The sequence below is a fragment of the Salvelinus alpinus genome, chromosome 4 (assembly GCF_045679555.1).
Source record: "Salvelinus alpinus chromosome 4, SLU_Salpinus.1, whole genome shotgun sequence".
Classification (NCBI taxonomy): Eukaryota; Metazoa; Chordata; class Actinopteri; order Salmoniformes; family Salmonidae; genus Salvelinus; species Salvelinus alpinus.
This window is the reverse complement of record NC_092089.1, coordinates 42,722,707-42,737,354: the sequence shown is the minus strand read 5'-3', so window position 1 is coordinate 42,737,354 and position 14,648 is coordinate 42,722,707. Positions and strand designations below refer to the sequence as shown.

The 14,648-nt window shown below is 44.0% G+C and overlaps 1 protein-coding gene across 2 annotated transcripts in view; it reads right to left on the bottom strand.

Moving 5' to 3' along the window:
* Positions 1-14,636, bottom strand: part of LOC139573581 (ubiquitin carboxyl-terminal hydrolase MINDY-3-like) — a 49,673-nt gene extending 35,037 nt beyond the window's left edge. Inside the window, exons 1-10 of one of the 2 annotated variants that reach the window (XM_071397208.1) lie at positions 13,753-14,636; positions 13,534-13,613; positions 13,116-13,176; positions 11,068-11,244; positions 10,786-10,837; positions 10,039-10,153; positions 9,872-9,945; positions 9,677-9,756; positions 9,060-9,130; positions 8,454-8,534 (exon numbers count right to left, since the gene is read on the bottom strand). In XM_071397208.1, the coding sequence (XP_071253309.1) occupies positions 8,454-8,534; positions 9,060-9,130; positions 9,677-9,756; positions 9,872-9,945; positions 10,039-10,153; positions 10,786-10,837; positions 11,068-11,244; positions 13,116-13,176; positions 13,534-13,613; positions 13,753-13,846 (885 nt within the window). In that variant the 5' untranslated portion in view covers positions 13,847-14,636. The remainder of the gene's footprint in view (positions 1-8,453; positions 8,535-9,059; positions 9,131-9,676; positions 9,757-9,871; positions 9,946-10,038; positions 10,154-10,785; positions 10,838-11,067; positions 11,245-13,115; positions 13,177-13,533; positions 13,614-13,752) is intronic. The other variant, XM_071397207.1, reaches the window with a different exon arrangement.
* Between the last annotated feature and the right edge of the window lie 12 nt (positions 14,637-14,648).

Sequence of the window (14,648 nt, the reverse complement as noted above, 5' to 3'; positions counted from 1 at the left end):
GATAAAGGTTAAAAAATATATATTTTTTTTAATTGGTAAATCGGCGCCCAAAAATACAGATTTCCGATTGTTATGAAAACTTGAAATCGGCCCTAATTAAAATCGGCCATTCCGATTAATCGGTCGACCTCTACTCTGGGCACCTTATTCATCCAAGCTACTCAATACTGCCCCCAGCCATAAGAAGTTAAGTGTTTGAAAGTTAGAGGAATAAATATCATACCCCCCCAAAAATGCTAACCTCCCATTACTTATTGTAATGGGGAGAGGTTAGCATGTCTTGGGGGGGATGATATTTGTGCGTCTAACTTTTTCACGATTCATTCAGGACTATCCGTAAATATGGTAGCATGTTTAGAAACATACAATAAATTATTTACCATTCATTTCTATTGGGCACAAAATTATCTGAAACCACCAAAAGAAAAAGCAAAAGCATTCAACAAGTGTGTAGAGTCACAAGTTTGATGTAAACATTGCGTGCTAGGAATATGGGACCAAATACTAAACTTTTGACTACTTAAATACACATACAGTACCAGTCAAAAGTTTGAACACCTACTCATTCCATGGTTTTTCTTTATTTTCTACATTGTAGAATAATAGTGAAGACATCAAAACTATGAAATAACACATATGGAATCATGTAGTAACCAAAAAAGTGTTAAATCAAAATATATTTTATATGAGATTCTTTAAAGTAGCCACCTTTGCCTTGATGACAACTCGGGGAGCTCCCGACGAGTGGCGCAGCGGTCTAAGGCACTGCATCTCCGTGTTAGAGGCGTCACTACAGACCCTGGTTCGATTCCAGGCTGTATCCCAACCACAATTGGCCCAATGTCATCCGGGTTAGGGTTTGGTCGAGGTAGGCCGTCATTGTAAATAAGATTTTGTTCATAACTGACTTGCCTAGTTAAATAAAAGGTTAAATAAACAGGTGTGCCTTATTAAAAGTTAATTTGTGGAATTTCTTTCCTTCTTAATGCGTTTGAGCCAATCAGTTGTGTTGTGACAAGGTAAGGTTGGTAGCCCTATTTGGTAAAAGACCAAGTCCATATTATGACAAGAACAGCTCAAATAAGCAAAAGAAACGACAGTCCATCATTACTTTAAGACATGAAGGTCAGTCTCAAAAACCATCAAGCACCGATGAAGAAACTGGCTCATGACGACCACCACTGGAAAGGAAGACCCAGAGTAACCTCTGCTGCAGAGGATAAGTTCATTACCAGTTACCAGTCTCATAAATTCCAGCCCAAATAAACACTTCAGAGTTCAAGTAACAGACACATCTCAATCAACTGTTCAGAGGAGACTGCGTGAATCAGGCCTTCACGGTCACATCGCTGCAAAGAAACCACTACTAAAGGACACCAATAAGAAGAGACTTGCTTGGGCCAAGAAACACAAGCAATAGACATTAGACTGGTGGAAATCTGTCCTTTGGTCTGATGAGTCCAAATGTGAGATTTTTGGTTCCAACTGCCTTGTCTTTGTGAGACACAGAGTAGGTGAACGGATGATCTCTGCATGTGTAGTTCCCACCGTGAAGCATGGAGGAGTGATGGTGCTTTGCTCGTGACACTGTCTGATTTATTTAGAAATAAAGCGATACGCCATCCCATCTGGTGTGCGCTTAGTGGGACCATCATTTGTTTTTCAACAGGAAAATGACCCAACACACCTCCAGGCTGTGTAAGGGCTATTTGACCAAGATGGAGTGGTGAGGTGCTGCATCAGATGACCTGGCCCCCACAATCACCCAACCTGAACCCAATTGAGTTTGTTTGGGATGAGTTGGACTGCAGAGTGAAGGAAAAGCAGCCAACAAGTGCTCAGCATATGTGGTAACTCCTTCAAGACTGTTGGAAAAGCATTCCAGGTGAAGCCGGTTGAGAGAACACCGAGTGTGCAAAGCTGTCAAGGCAAAGGGTGACTACTTTGAAGAATCTCAAATATATTTTGATTTGTTTAACACTTTTTTGGTTACTACATGATTCCATGTGTTATTTCATAGTTTTGATGACTTCACTATTATTCTACAATGCAGAAAATAGTAATCAAATTAAGAAAAACCCAAACTTTTGACTGGTACTATAAGTGAATGTGCCAATACTTTTGTTCCCCTAAAATGGTGGGGTGGGGGGGACCACGTCCAAAAAGTGCTCTAATTTCTGAACAGTTCACCCGAAAATACTCTCAAATGTAAGCGGACAGTCTGCACTTAACTTCAGTCGTATCATTTCAAATCCAAAGTGTTGGAATAAAAAGAGCCAAAACAAAAAAAGTGTCACTGTCCCAATACTTTGAGCTCACTGTATATGGCTAGTTAACAAGCTAACTTTCAGGGGATAAACTAGGATGGCTATATCCAAATATTGTTTCATTTGCTTGCCATCTATTATAGTGTTGATTACAGTAGTGTGACTGACGACTTTACCAGGACGAGGACATGCCAATGTCAAGCTCTTTCCAAAAGCCTAAATCTCTGATGAAGCTTAGCTAGCCAGCTACATGCCAAATGGAAAGGCTACCCTGAAGTACATGATTAATTGATGTTTACTGAAAGCATGCAGTAAAACTATCAGAGCTAAATGTGGAGTAATCTGAACTCTGTAGTTCTGACTATGCTCTTCAAGGTGATGATATTAAAACCACATAGTTATAACATTCATTTAAACAACCCCTCGAAAACGTCAAGTAGTTGTCAATGGTTTTAGCGGAGCTTGGGCTCTCCTTGCCCGCCAGCAGTCAAATCAAATGCTCAGCACCGTGTGACGTTTTATTTAACCTATTGTTTTTGTTGCCACGCAGCATGGTAAAAAAAAAAGCATTACATATTGTTGGTTGCGACCTGTCATTCAGAGCAAAACTTGCCTGTTTTGCATGTTATTTTGGCATTAATACGTGTCACATAGTTTGCCAACAATGTTAAAATATATATATTTTAACAACCAACAATATATAATGCATTTTTATATATATACAGTGGGGAGAACAAGTATTTGATACACTGCCGATTTTGCAGGTTTTCCTACTTACAAAGCATGTAGAGGTCTGTAATTTTCATCATAGGTACACTTCAACTGTGAGAGGCGGAATCTAAAACAAAAATCCAGAAAATCACATTGTATGATTTTTAAGTAATTAATTAGCATTTTATTGCATGACATAAGTATTTGATCACCTACCAACCAGTAAGAATTCCGGCTCTCACAGACCTGTTAGTTTTACTTTAAGAAGCCCTCCTGTTCTCCACTCTTTACCTGTATTAACTGCACCTGTTTGAACTCATTACCTGTATAAAAGACATCTGTCCACACACTCAATCAAACAGACTCCAACCTCTCCACAATGGCCAAGACCAGAAAGCTGTGTAAGGACATCAGGGATAAAATTGTAGACCTGCACAAGGCTGGGATGGGCTACAGGACAATAGGCAAGCAGCTTGGTGAGAAGGCAACAACTGTTGGCGCAATTATTAGAAAATGGAAGAAGTTCAAGATGACGGTCAATCACCCTCGGTCTGGGGCTCCATGCAAGATCTCACCTCGTGGGGCATCAATGATCATGAGGAAGGTGAGGGATCAGCCCAGAACTACACGGCAGGACCTGTTCAATGACCTGAAGAGAGCTGGGACCACAGTCTCAAAGAAAACCATTAGTAACACATTACGCCGTCATGGATTAAAATACTGCAGCGCACGCAAGGTCCCGCTGCTCAAGCCAGCGCATGTCCAGGCCCGTCTGAAGTTTGCCAATGACCATCTGGATGATCCAGAGGAGGAATGGGAGAAGGTCATGTGGTCTGATGAGACAAAAATAGAGCTTTTTGGTCTAAACTCCACTCGCCGTGTTTGGAGGAAGAAGAAGGATGAGTACAGCCCCAAGAACACCATCCCAATCGTGAAGCATGGAGGTGGAAACATCATTCTTTGGGGATGCTTTTCTGCAAAGGGGACAGGACGACTACACCGTATTGAGGGGAGGATGGATGGGGCCATGTATCGCGAGATCTTGGCCAACAACCTCCTTCCCTCAGTAAGAGCATTGAAGATGGGTCGTGGCTGGGTCTTCCAGCATGACAACGACCCGCAACACACAGCCAGGGCAACTAAGGAGTGGCTCCGTAAGAAGCATCTCAAGGTCCCGGAGTGGCCTAGCCAGTCTCCAGACCTGAACCCAATAGAAAATCTTTGGAGGGAGCTGAAAGTCCGTATTGCCCAGCGACAGCCCCGAAACCTGAAGGATCTGGAGAAGGTCTGTATGGAGGAGTGGGACAAAATCCCTGCTGCAGTGTGTGCAAACCTGGTCAAGAACTACAGGAAACGTATGATCTCTGTAATTGCAAACAAAGGTTTCTGTACTAAATATTAAGTTATGCTTTTCTGATGTATCAAATACTTATGTCATGCAATAAAATGCTAATTAATTACTTAAAAATCATACAATGTGATTTTCTGGATTTTTGTTTTAGATTCCGTCTCTCACAGTTGAAGTGTACCTATGATAAAAATGACAGACGTCTACACGCTTTGTAAGTAGGAAAACCTGCAAAATCGGCAGTGTATCAAATACTTGTTCTCCCCACTGTATATACACTGCTCAAAAAAATAAAGGGAACACTTAAACAACACAATCTAACTCCAAGTCAATCACACTTCTGTGAAATCAAACTGTCCACTTAGGAAGCAACACTGATTGACAATAAATTTCACATGCTGTTGTGCAAATGGAATAGACAAAAGGTGGAAATTATAGGCAATTAGCAAGACACCCCCAAAAAAGGAGTGATTCTGCAGGTGGTGACCACAGACAACTTCTCAGTTCCTATGCTTCCTGGCTGATGTTTTGGTCACTTTTGAATGCTGGCGGTGCTCTCACTCTAGTGGTAGCATGAGACGGAGTCTACAACCCACACAAGTGGCTCAGGTAGTGCAGTTCATCCAGGATGGCACATCAATGCGAGCTGTGGCAAAAAGGTTTGCTGTGTCTGTCAGCGTAGTGTCCAGAGCATGGAGGCGCTACCAGGAGACAGGCCAGTACATCAGGAGACGTGGAGGAGGCCGTAGGAGGGCAACAACCCAGCAGCAGGACCGCTACCTCCGCCTTTGTGCAAGGAGGTGCACTGCCAGAGCCCTGCAAAATGACCTCCAGCAGGCCACAAATGTGCATGTGTCTGCTCAAACGGTCAGAAACAGACTCCATGAGGGTGGTATGAGGGCCCGCCGTCCACAGGTGGGGGTTGTGCTTACAGCCCAGCACCGTGCAGGACGTTTGGCATTTGCCAGAGAACACCAAGATTGGCAAATTCGCCACTGGCGCCCTGTGCTCTTCACAGATGAAAGCAGGTTCACACTGAGCACATGAGCACATGTGACAGACGTGACAGAGTCTGGAGACGCCGTGGAGAATGTTCTGCTGCCTGCAACATCCTCCAGCATGACCGGTTTGTCGGTGGGTCAGTCATGGTGTGGGGTGGCATTTCTTTGTGGGGCCGCACAGCCCTCCATGTGCTCGCCAGAGGTAGCCTGACTGCCATTAGGTACCGAGATGAGATCCTCAGACCCCTTGTGAGACCATATGCTGACATATAAACATTTGTGGCCTGCTGGAGGTCATTTTGCAGGGCTCTGGCAGTGCACCTCCTTGCACAAAGGCGGAGGTAGCGGTCCTGCTGCTGGGTTGTTGCCCTCCTACGGCCTCCTCCACGTCTCCTGATGTACTGGCCTGTCTCCTGGTAGCGCCTCCATGCTCTGGACACTACGCTGACAGACACAGCAAACCTTTTTGCCACAGCTCGCATTGATGTGCCATCCTGGATGAACTGCACTACCTGAGCCACTTGTGTGGGTTGTAGACTCCGTCTCATGCTACCACTAGAGTGAGAGCACCGGCAGCATTCAAAAGTGACCAAAACATCAGCCAGGAAGCATTGGAACTGAGAAGTTGTCTGTGGTCACCACCTGCAGAATCACTCCTTTTTTGGGGGTGTCTTGCTAATTGCCTATAATTTCCACCTTTTGTCTATTCCATTTGCACAACAGCATGTGAAATTTATTGTCAATCAGTGTTGCTTCCTAAGTGGACAGTTTGATTTCATAGAAGTGTGATTGACTTGGAGTTACATTGTGTTGTTTAAGTGTTCCCTTTATTTTTTTGAGCAGTGTATATAAATAATTGAGTTAATAAAGCTGCATAAAAACATGGTCTCTTTTTTGTTTTCTTGAGAAAGGCAGCTCGTAAAATGCAGGTGTTTCAGCCTAGTTCAGTGCTTTCTGTGGTGGTGGTGCAAGCCAGCAGAAAATACAGAGCGTTGCACCGTGACTGGCTCAGTGTTCTGTCACTCATGGGGACACTACGCACCGCCAAGTCTAAGGGTAGAGCTAAAACATTCTAGCCCCTTGGGGGCTGCCATAGAGTTACAGTACATTAGAAGTGCCAATCGAAGAACGCTCAAGGACATTGGCCACATAAAATGAAGACAAATCAGGTTATATCTACAGTAGCTTGGATTGATCATGCCAAAATCATACTTTCACAATCTTATCTAGCAGTCTTCATCATGAATCAAGTCGACAATCTACTGGGAAATAATTTTTAATCCTTGTCATATGAAGAAAACTTATGAAGAGAAATGATGGATAAAAACGTATCGGTACTCATCGGCCATAAACATTACACAAGTTGGAAATCGCAAATTCAACAAGTGGTTTGGAAGGAATCAATGACAGTGGCTAACTGCAAGCATTGCAAAGAAAGCACTAGCCTGTTATTCAATGGAATTGCTGTGTGGTCCCAAATCTGGGATTAAGAGGCTATTTTCCAAATTTAAAATGATAAACATTCAACATTGGCCATGCTGTCAATGAAGCATGATTTATGCCACGCTCAAAACTGTTAACTCGGAACTATAAAAACTTGACTTCCGTGAGTCCAAGACAACTGAGAAGTCGGGACTCACGGAAGGGAAGTATTTTCCCGACTGGGAAAATACGTTTTGAACGGTCATCCAACTCGGAAATGTAAATACGGCCTCTTTCTAGAGCTACGACCTGAAGATCAATGACGTCAGATCATTGGGCACCATCACAAACGGTGCCCAGAGTTCCCAGTTGTTTTGAAAGCACCATAAATCTAGACAACACCAGACTTTGATGACATAAAAACTTCCTGTTCAAGTGAGCACAGCACAACAAGGTGAGTCCAAACATGTATTGTATGTTGCTGCATAAATGTAATATGCCAGGGAAATATTTATACTGTAGCTAAGAAAGTAATACTAAGTGTATGTTGTGTGTAAGACATTAGTAGCCCATGTGCATCACCCTAATAATTTGGTCTATTTACCCATCTTAAATTTCACCTACTGTTCTGACTTGGTGGTTCACATGTAGCCTATAACCTGTTTTTGAGAAATGTATTCATTCATCGAATATTCTAAGAGCTTTCATTGTGTGCTTATATGACACCTTTATTTAACATACGGTTCTGACTTGGTGTACAGGGAGAACACTAAGAATGGCCCATGTTCTGAATTCTGTCGCTGTAGATTTCAAAAGTGCTAAACAAATAGTTATATTGACTACGTCTGTCCGAGCTCGCTCATTAATGTCTTAATCTAAATTACTGATTGTCTCTTATCCGCTTGTCGTCCCCTTATGCCATAGTTTATATGCCTTGTAAATGAAGTTGAATGAACTGTTTTGCTGCCAGACAAGGCTCCACTGATAGCCAGTTGTATCAGTGGTAAGATGTTGGGACAGCTTTATGTAGGCACTAACAGTTTGTGGGCACCGTTTGTGCAATTACGGTAATGTATTTGTTTAGTGTAGTGGCTTTGATGGCATGCATCCCACTTGTTTCTGCCCCACCAAGATTTACATGCTAAAATCACCACTGCATATTGTGCACTGCTATCGCGCGTGCACTGATGACTGGGGGGGGGGGGGAGTGTTTTTGTTGTTGTAATATTACAAACAGACAGGGAAGTTTCACCATTAAGGAGTCCAGCTTTAAGAGTCCATTTGTAACAATTAATAAATGTTGTGAACATGCTGTCATTTCTCAATCCCCACATCAGCTGTGTTACACAAACACTGCTTCGCCCAAAACACTGGTGTGTGTGTGTGTGTGTTTTGTGCTGCTTGGCATGTCAGATATTTTACATGCTGATTTTCCCAGTTGCAGCTGACCACAAGGTTTCAAGACAACGCCAAAAAGACAACAGCAACTAGCCATATAAGACCATACTACTGCCGTCCTATCTTTTCTAATACCTCCTCTCACTCTTCCCGTCTCTCTCTCTCTCTCTCTGTGAACTGTGCAGTATTAAATCTGTTAAAGCACACATTCCTGTTTCTGCTTTTTCTGACCTGCTGCTGGAAGAGAGACTGGCTTATATTACACACAGACACACAGGGCCCAGGTTGCGTGTGTGTGATTCTTACCTTGGCGAAGAACACTGAGAGATGAGTCTCACTGCCAAGGATCCATATAGGGAACTTAGGAGACTTCAGGAATGCACCCACCTGAAACACGCATACATACCAAAACTAGAGCAAAGCAGTTCTGATTCATATTCCAGACTGACTTAACTGTCTGATCCCAGACCAGGTTAGTTTTACAGAATAAAGGCTTTCTGATGCCATTTCAACTAACAGAAGGAATGACCAGGGAATACAATCTGATGTCGTAATAGAATATGTACAGTAAGAGAAGACTGTCATATTGTTGCTAATACAATGGTTGTTCAATGAGCAGGTTTATAGCATGAACATACCAATGTACCCAGGTCTAACTCATCTACCCAGACATACTCAGCTATTCTACTAATCTACTGTAGTTCCTAATCTACTGTAGTCAGTCACAGACAAGAAGTGGCAGTATGTGTGAGAGAGGGAGTGTGTATGACAATGTGTTTATTTATGGTGCTGATTCTCTCACAGAATGTTTGAATCTCTCCCCCCGCAATCATTTGTGACTAGTGAACAAGAACAAACTCACCACTATGGTTTGGACATAACAAGCCTGAAGGAATGTGTGTGTTTTCATACCTTGCAGTAGCGTAGTGACTCCATGAGAGTGAGGAAGCCCACGGATGCCTGGTTGTGGATACCATGGAGCTCTGAGGGAGGGAGGGAAAGAGAGGGAGACGAGAGAAAGAGGCCTAGCTTAGACCAAAAAAACATGAAACAGCTTCTTTCTTAAATGAAACAGCTTCTTTGGTCTCTTTGTGTGTATGTTGACCCAGTGAAAGTGTGACTGATCACTGCCATCTAGTGTTCAGCTGTGGGATCACAGTCACCAGGAAACGACAACGTCTTCGAAAACACCTTTACTAAACTGAGCAATAAATAGTCACCTAACGCTCATTGAAGAAAAGTTTCAAATTAAATCACGCCGCCAGAAAATGAGGCTTATTGCACAAAACTTTGCACTAAGATAATGTAATCCGCTGTGTGTGTGTCCCCCGTTTGGTAGAGCATGGCGCTTGCAACGCCAGGGTTGTGGGTTAAATTCCCACAGCGGACCAGTATGAAAATAAAGTATAAAATTGTATGCACTCAATACTGTAAATCGCTCTGGATTAGATCGTCTGCTAAATGACAAAAAAGGTTTTTTTTAAGTAAAAATAAATAAAAATGTGTCAGCGTGTGTGTGGAGTACTTACTCATGCCAGAGCACTCCCTGTCTCCATCCCACACATTAGAGACAGCATGACCCGTCACTAACAGGTTAACCAGACTCTGACTGCAGAGAGAAAGAAAAGTAATGGCTTAAGCCTTTTGGAACATTAATTAGCTCAAGTCGTCAAAAGAAACGTAGCTGATAAATATTCAATAAAGTGAGGGATCAGGGGTCGTACCTGCCGTGGCCATAGACTGGATCTACGAGAGGCTCTGCAGTATCTTCAATCTCATTCCTGATGTTAACTATCCCCTGTAGAGACAGAAAGAGAAAAGTGGTTACATGCATGCACACAGAGTGCAGAGTAATACGCATACATACAAACACACGCACGCAGAGCCTTACCTTGGTGAGGATGACAGAGTAGAGGAAGAGCAGGACTCCACAGCGCCCTTTCCAGGTTTCGTAGAGAGACACCACCTCCTCTCTAAGCTCTGATAATGACTTCACAATACGCTTCCTGTAGAGATTAGAGGTCAAAGGTCAGGGGCTAGAAGTCACCAAGAGCACCTCTAATGACATTGCACTCATTTAGGGGGGAGATTCAGGTTAATGTAGGTATAATAACCATACAACTACTGAACAGTTACTGAAACATTATTGTATAGCAGTCATTTATTGTCACACTGCTATGACTGTGCAGTAGTTCATGCTGACAGTGCAGTAGTTCATGCTGACAGTGCAGTAGTTCATGCTGACAGTGCAGTAGTTCATGCTGACAGTGCAGTAGTTCATGCTGACAGTGCAGTAGTTCATGCTGACAGTGCAGTAGTTCATGCTGACAGTGCAGTAGTTCATGCTGACAGTGTTGTATTATTACGCAATGGGCCAGATGGCAATCTGATGCTCCTCTGGCAGAAAATCAAAGATTGTGTGTGTGTCTCCTTAAGAAATTAGTGAGGAGTGTGTGCCGAGTCAGCAGGTTGTAAATCATTATCGAGAAACTCCAGTCACACACACAGGCTCAGCCAATCCCAGACAGACAGAGACACACACTAGCGTTCCTGATTTTCCTGCAATGTAGTGGTCCTTTCATCTCCATGGAAGTCATGGCCAATAGAGAGACGAGTCACAGTCAGTAGAGTTACTTACTGGAGGATGCTGTGAAACCGCTCAAAGCCAAGATCCTCATCAGCCAAAGCAGCTACACACAATAGACACACAGAGATGCAAACACACACACGTTCTAGTGAAACAACTTAGGTAACGTTGACAGAACACAACACGTCATTATTCTAGATTAACAGTAACTGCAATACTACTCACTATGTGGTCTACCCACTATCATATGCGATGATTAATACCATCTCACTACAGCAATGCAGTTATTCATATTACATGGGTATTAGTGGATTGATGAGTAGTGGGACTCACTTGGTTGTTGGTCTTGCGGGGTCTGGCTGGTCTCTGGACCCCCCGTGAGGGGTGTATGAGTGGTAGTGTGGGGGCACTGTCTTTTGGCCCAGGTCACCAGGCAGTAGGAGGAAGTAGAGCAGGCCTGTTCCAGGATCTCAGCCAGAGTAGAACACAGGGCCGCTTTCTGCTCCTCCTCTACAAGGAACACATACAATCAGAATAATTCATTGCCAAGGTGCTGTCTGAAGATATAGGCTAGGATTCCATATAAATATATAAACTCAGGGACATTTCTTTTTTTGCTTTTTCAGGACCCTGTCTTTTAAAGATAATTCATAAAAATCCAAATCACTTCACAGATCTTCATTGTAAAGAGTTTAAACACTGTTTCCCATGCTTGTTCAATGAAGCATATACAATTAATGAAGATGCACCTGTGGAACGGTAGTTAAGTCACTAACAGCTTACAGACGGTAGGCAATTAAGGTCACAGTTATGAAAACTTAGGATACTAAAGAGGCCTTTCTACTGACTCTGAAAAAAATCACCAAAAGAAAGATGCCCAGGGTCCCTGCTCATCTGCATGAACGTGCCTCAGGCATGCTGCAAGGAGGCATGAGGACTCCAGATGTGGCCAGGGCAATAAATTGAAATGTCCGTACTGTGAGACGCCTAAGACAGATTGACAGCTGATCATCCTCGCAGTGGCAGTCCACGTGTAACAACGCCTGCACAGGATCGGTACATCCGAACATCACACCTGCAGGACAGGTACAGGATGGCAACAACAACTGCCCGAGTTACACCAGGAATGCACAATCCCTCCATCAGTGTTCAGACTGTCCGCAATAGGCTGAGAAAGGCTGGACTGAGGGCTTGTAGGCCTGTTGTAAAGCAAGTCCTCACCGGCAACAACATTGCCTATGGGCACAAACCCACCATCGCTGGACAAGACAGGACTGGCAAAAAGTGCTCTTCACTGACGAGTTGGGGTTCTCTCACCAGGGATGGTCGGATTTGCGTTTATCGTCGAAGGAATGAGCGTTACACCGAGGCATGTACTCTGGAGCGGGATAGATTTGGAGGTGGAGGGTCCGTCATGGTCTGGGGCGGTGTGTCACAGCATCATCAGACTGAGCTTATTGTCATTTCAGGCAATCTCAATGCTGTGCGTTACAGGGAAGACATCCTCCTCCCTCATGTGGTACCCTTCCTGCAGGCTCATCCTGACATGACCCTCCAGCATGACAATGCCACCAGCCATACTGCTCGTTCTGTGAGTGACTTCCTGCAAGACAAGAATGTCAGTGTTCTGCCATGGCCAGCGAAGAGCCCGGATCTCAATCCCATTGAGCACGTCTGGGACCTGTTGGATCGGAGGGTGAGGGCTAGGGCCATTCCCCCCAGAAATGTCTGGGAACTTGCAGGTGCCTTGGTGGAAGAGTGGGGTAACATCTCACAGCAAGAACTGGCAAATCTGGTGCAGTCCATGAGGAGGAGATGCACTGCAGTACTTAATGCAGCTGGTGGCCACACCAGATACTGACGTACTTTTGACCCCCCTTTCTTCAGGGACACATTATTATTATTCCATTTCTGTTAGTCACATGTCTGTGGAACTTGTTCAGTTTATGTCTCAGTTGTTGAATCTTATGTTCATACAAATATTTACACATGTTAATTTTGCTGAAAATAAACGCAGTTGACAGTGAGAGGACGTTTATTTTTTTGCTGAGTTTATATATAAACACAGTTATGATGCGTCTCCATTTGTAGCGCTCTCTGTTTAACAGGGTCAGAAGTTAGGGTTACCTCCAGTTACAACTTTTTCAGTTAAACAGGGTCAGGGCTAGGTTTCCCAAACTTTGTCCTCGGTACCCCAAGGGGTACATGTTTTGTTTTTTTCCCAAACACTACACAGGCGATTCAAATAATCAAATAATCATCAAGCTTTAATCATTTGAATCAGCTGTGTAGTGTTAGGGCAAAAAACAAAATGTGCACCCCTTGGGGTCCTGAGGACTGAGTTTGGGAAACGTTGGGTTAGGGATAGAGGTCAAGGTTACCTGTGATGTGTCTCCAGTTAGAACTCTCTCTGTTAAACAAGATGTTCTTCAGAAGGAAGGCCTGCAGGAAACACACAATCAGGAAATATTCTATAAGCTGTAACCCATCTCTATAGGATCAAAAACGCAACCTGCCATCCTCATCAATCCTATCCGCTCTGTCTAAGAACAGATGTTTACAAAGACACTCTCTGAAAGCACCATATAGTACTATAATAAACAGTAGTAGAGAAGGCTTCTTAGCTGAGTGCCTGTCAGGTGACTTCCGGAAAGTGCTATCTAAGAAGATGTGTGCCTGTCCTGATATCATCATTCTGGTAACAGACACCAACACCCTCTACCTGCTCATAGGCTGGGCCACCTAACTCATGTTTGTGTGTAAGGTTATGCACTGTCTGGTCTGGGGACTGGTCCATACCTGTACAGGAGCAATGACAGCACAGGGTCCACCTTCAAACTGCTCCAGTGCTGTGTGTTCTGTCTCACTGAAGACCAACCCTGAAACACAGGAATCACATCAGAGCCACTTATATTACCCCACCACTACCTGCTTCAACACTGACAATGTCTAAGATTGTGTTCAGGTTAAAGGGGGGTGCGCCAGAATGAAGCGAAGCAGAGGTGAGAGGTAGCTTACCTTGGGTCCATCTCCGGAAGAGTGAAGCAGACACCCCGTTACTGCCTGGTCTTTTCCAAACTAGATCCACAACCTCTTTATTTAACTCCCCCATCGCTCTATAACACTGGTCCAACAGCCCTGGCAAACGGTTAGCTGGATAGTTAACTACAATCAAATACAGAGCTGTCACTACGCACACAGCCACGGTCCCGTTCGGGTTGGAGTATGATAGCTAACCTTAGCTAGCGTTGTGGTTTACTCTTCGACTTTCCAGGAACTGGTGCTTTGCTTCCCTCGGAAAAGGGGGCCGGTGTCATCGGCCACAACGAAGCTCCGTGACAGGGCAATCTCCCCGGTCTGACCAGCGGACAGGCGGGAGATAGGCGCATCAACGTTAGTTAGCTACCTAGCTAATGTTAAGTGGGCGCGTCTGCCCGGCTTTCTTTGCGTGGGCCGACTTCTCCAGCAAAGCAGCGGGCGTAAACTAGTTAGCTGCCTGGTCAGCTGTCCAGATTGCTAACAATAAGTTACGGAGTCAGACTGTTAGCTAACTGCTCAATTCCCCTTGGTCCAAGTCGTAACGTTACCTTGCTACTAGTAGCCTGCTAACGTTAACTCGTTAGTACCAATTTGCTACGTTAGCTAGCTAACGTTAAATGCATCACGTTTTGATGTTCCAAAGAGCGCTGAGGCGGTGGCAGTTTAAATTCAGGTCTGAATGCCGATAACTTTCGTTTAGTCAATTGTTAGGAGGCAAACGCCTGTAATGGATATCGAAAGTAGTAAAATCTTGAAAAAATATATACTTGTTGCCGGTATCAAAGCCTAGCTAGCAGTATGTCATTCGTTTATTTACAACAGCTGTTTGGAAATGTGTATTGAGTGACGAAAACGCTCGTAACTGTGGATTGGTC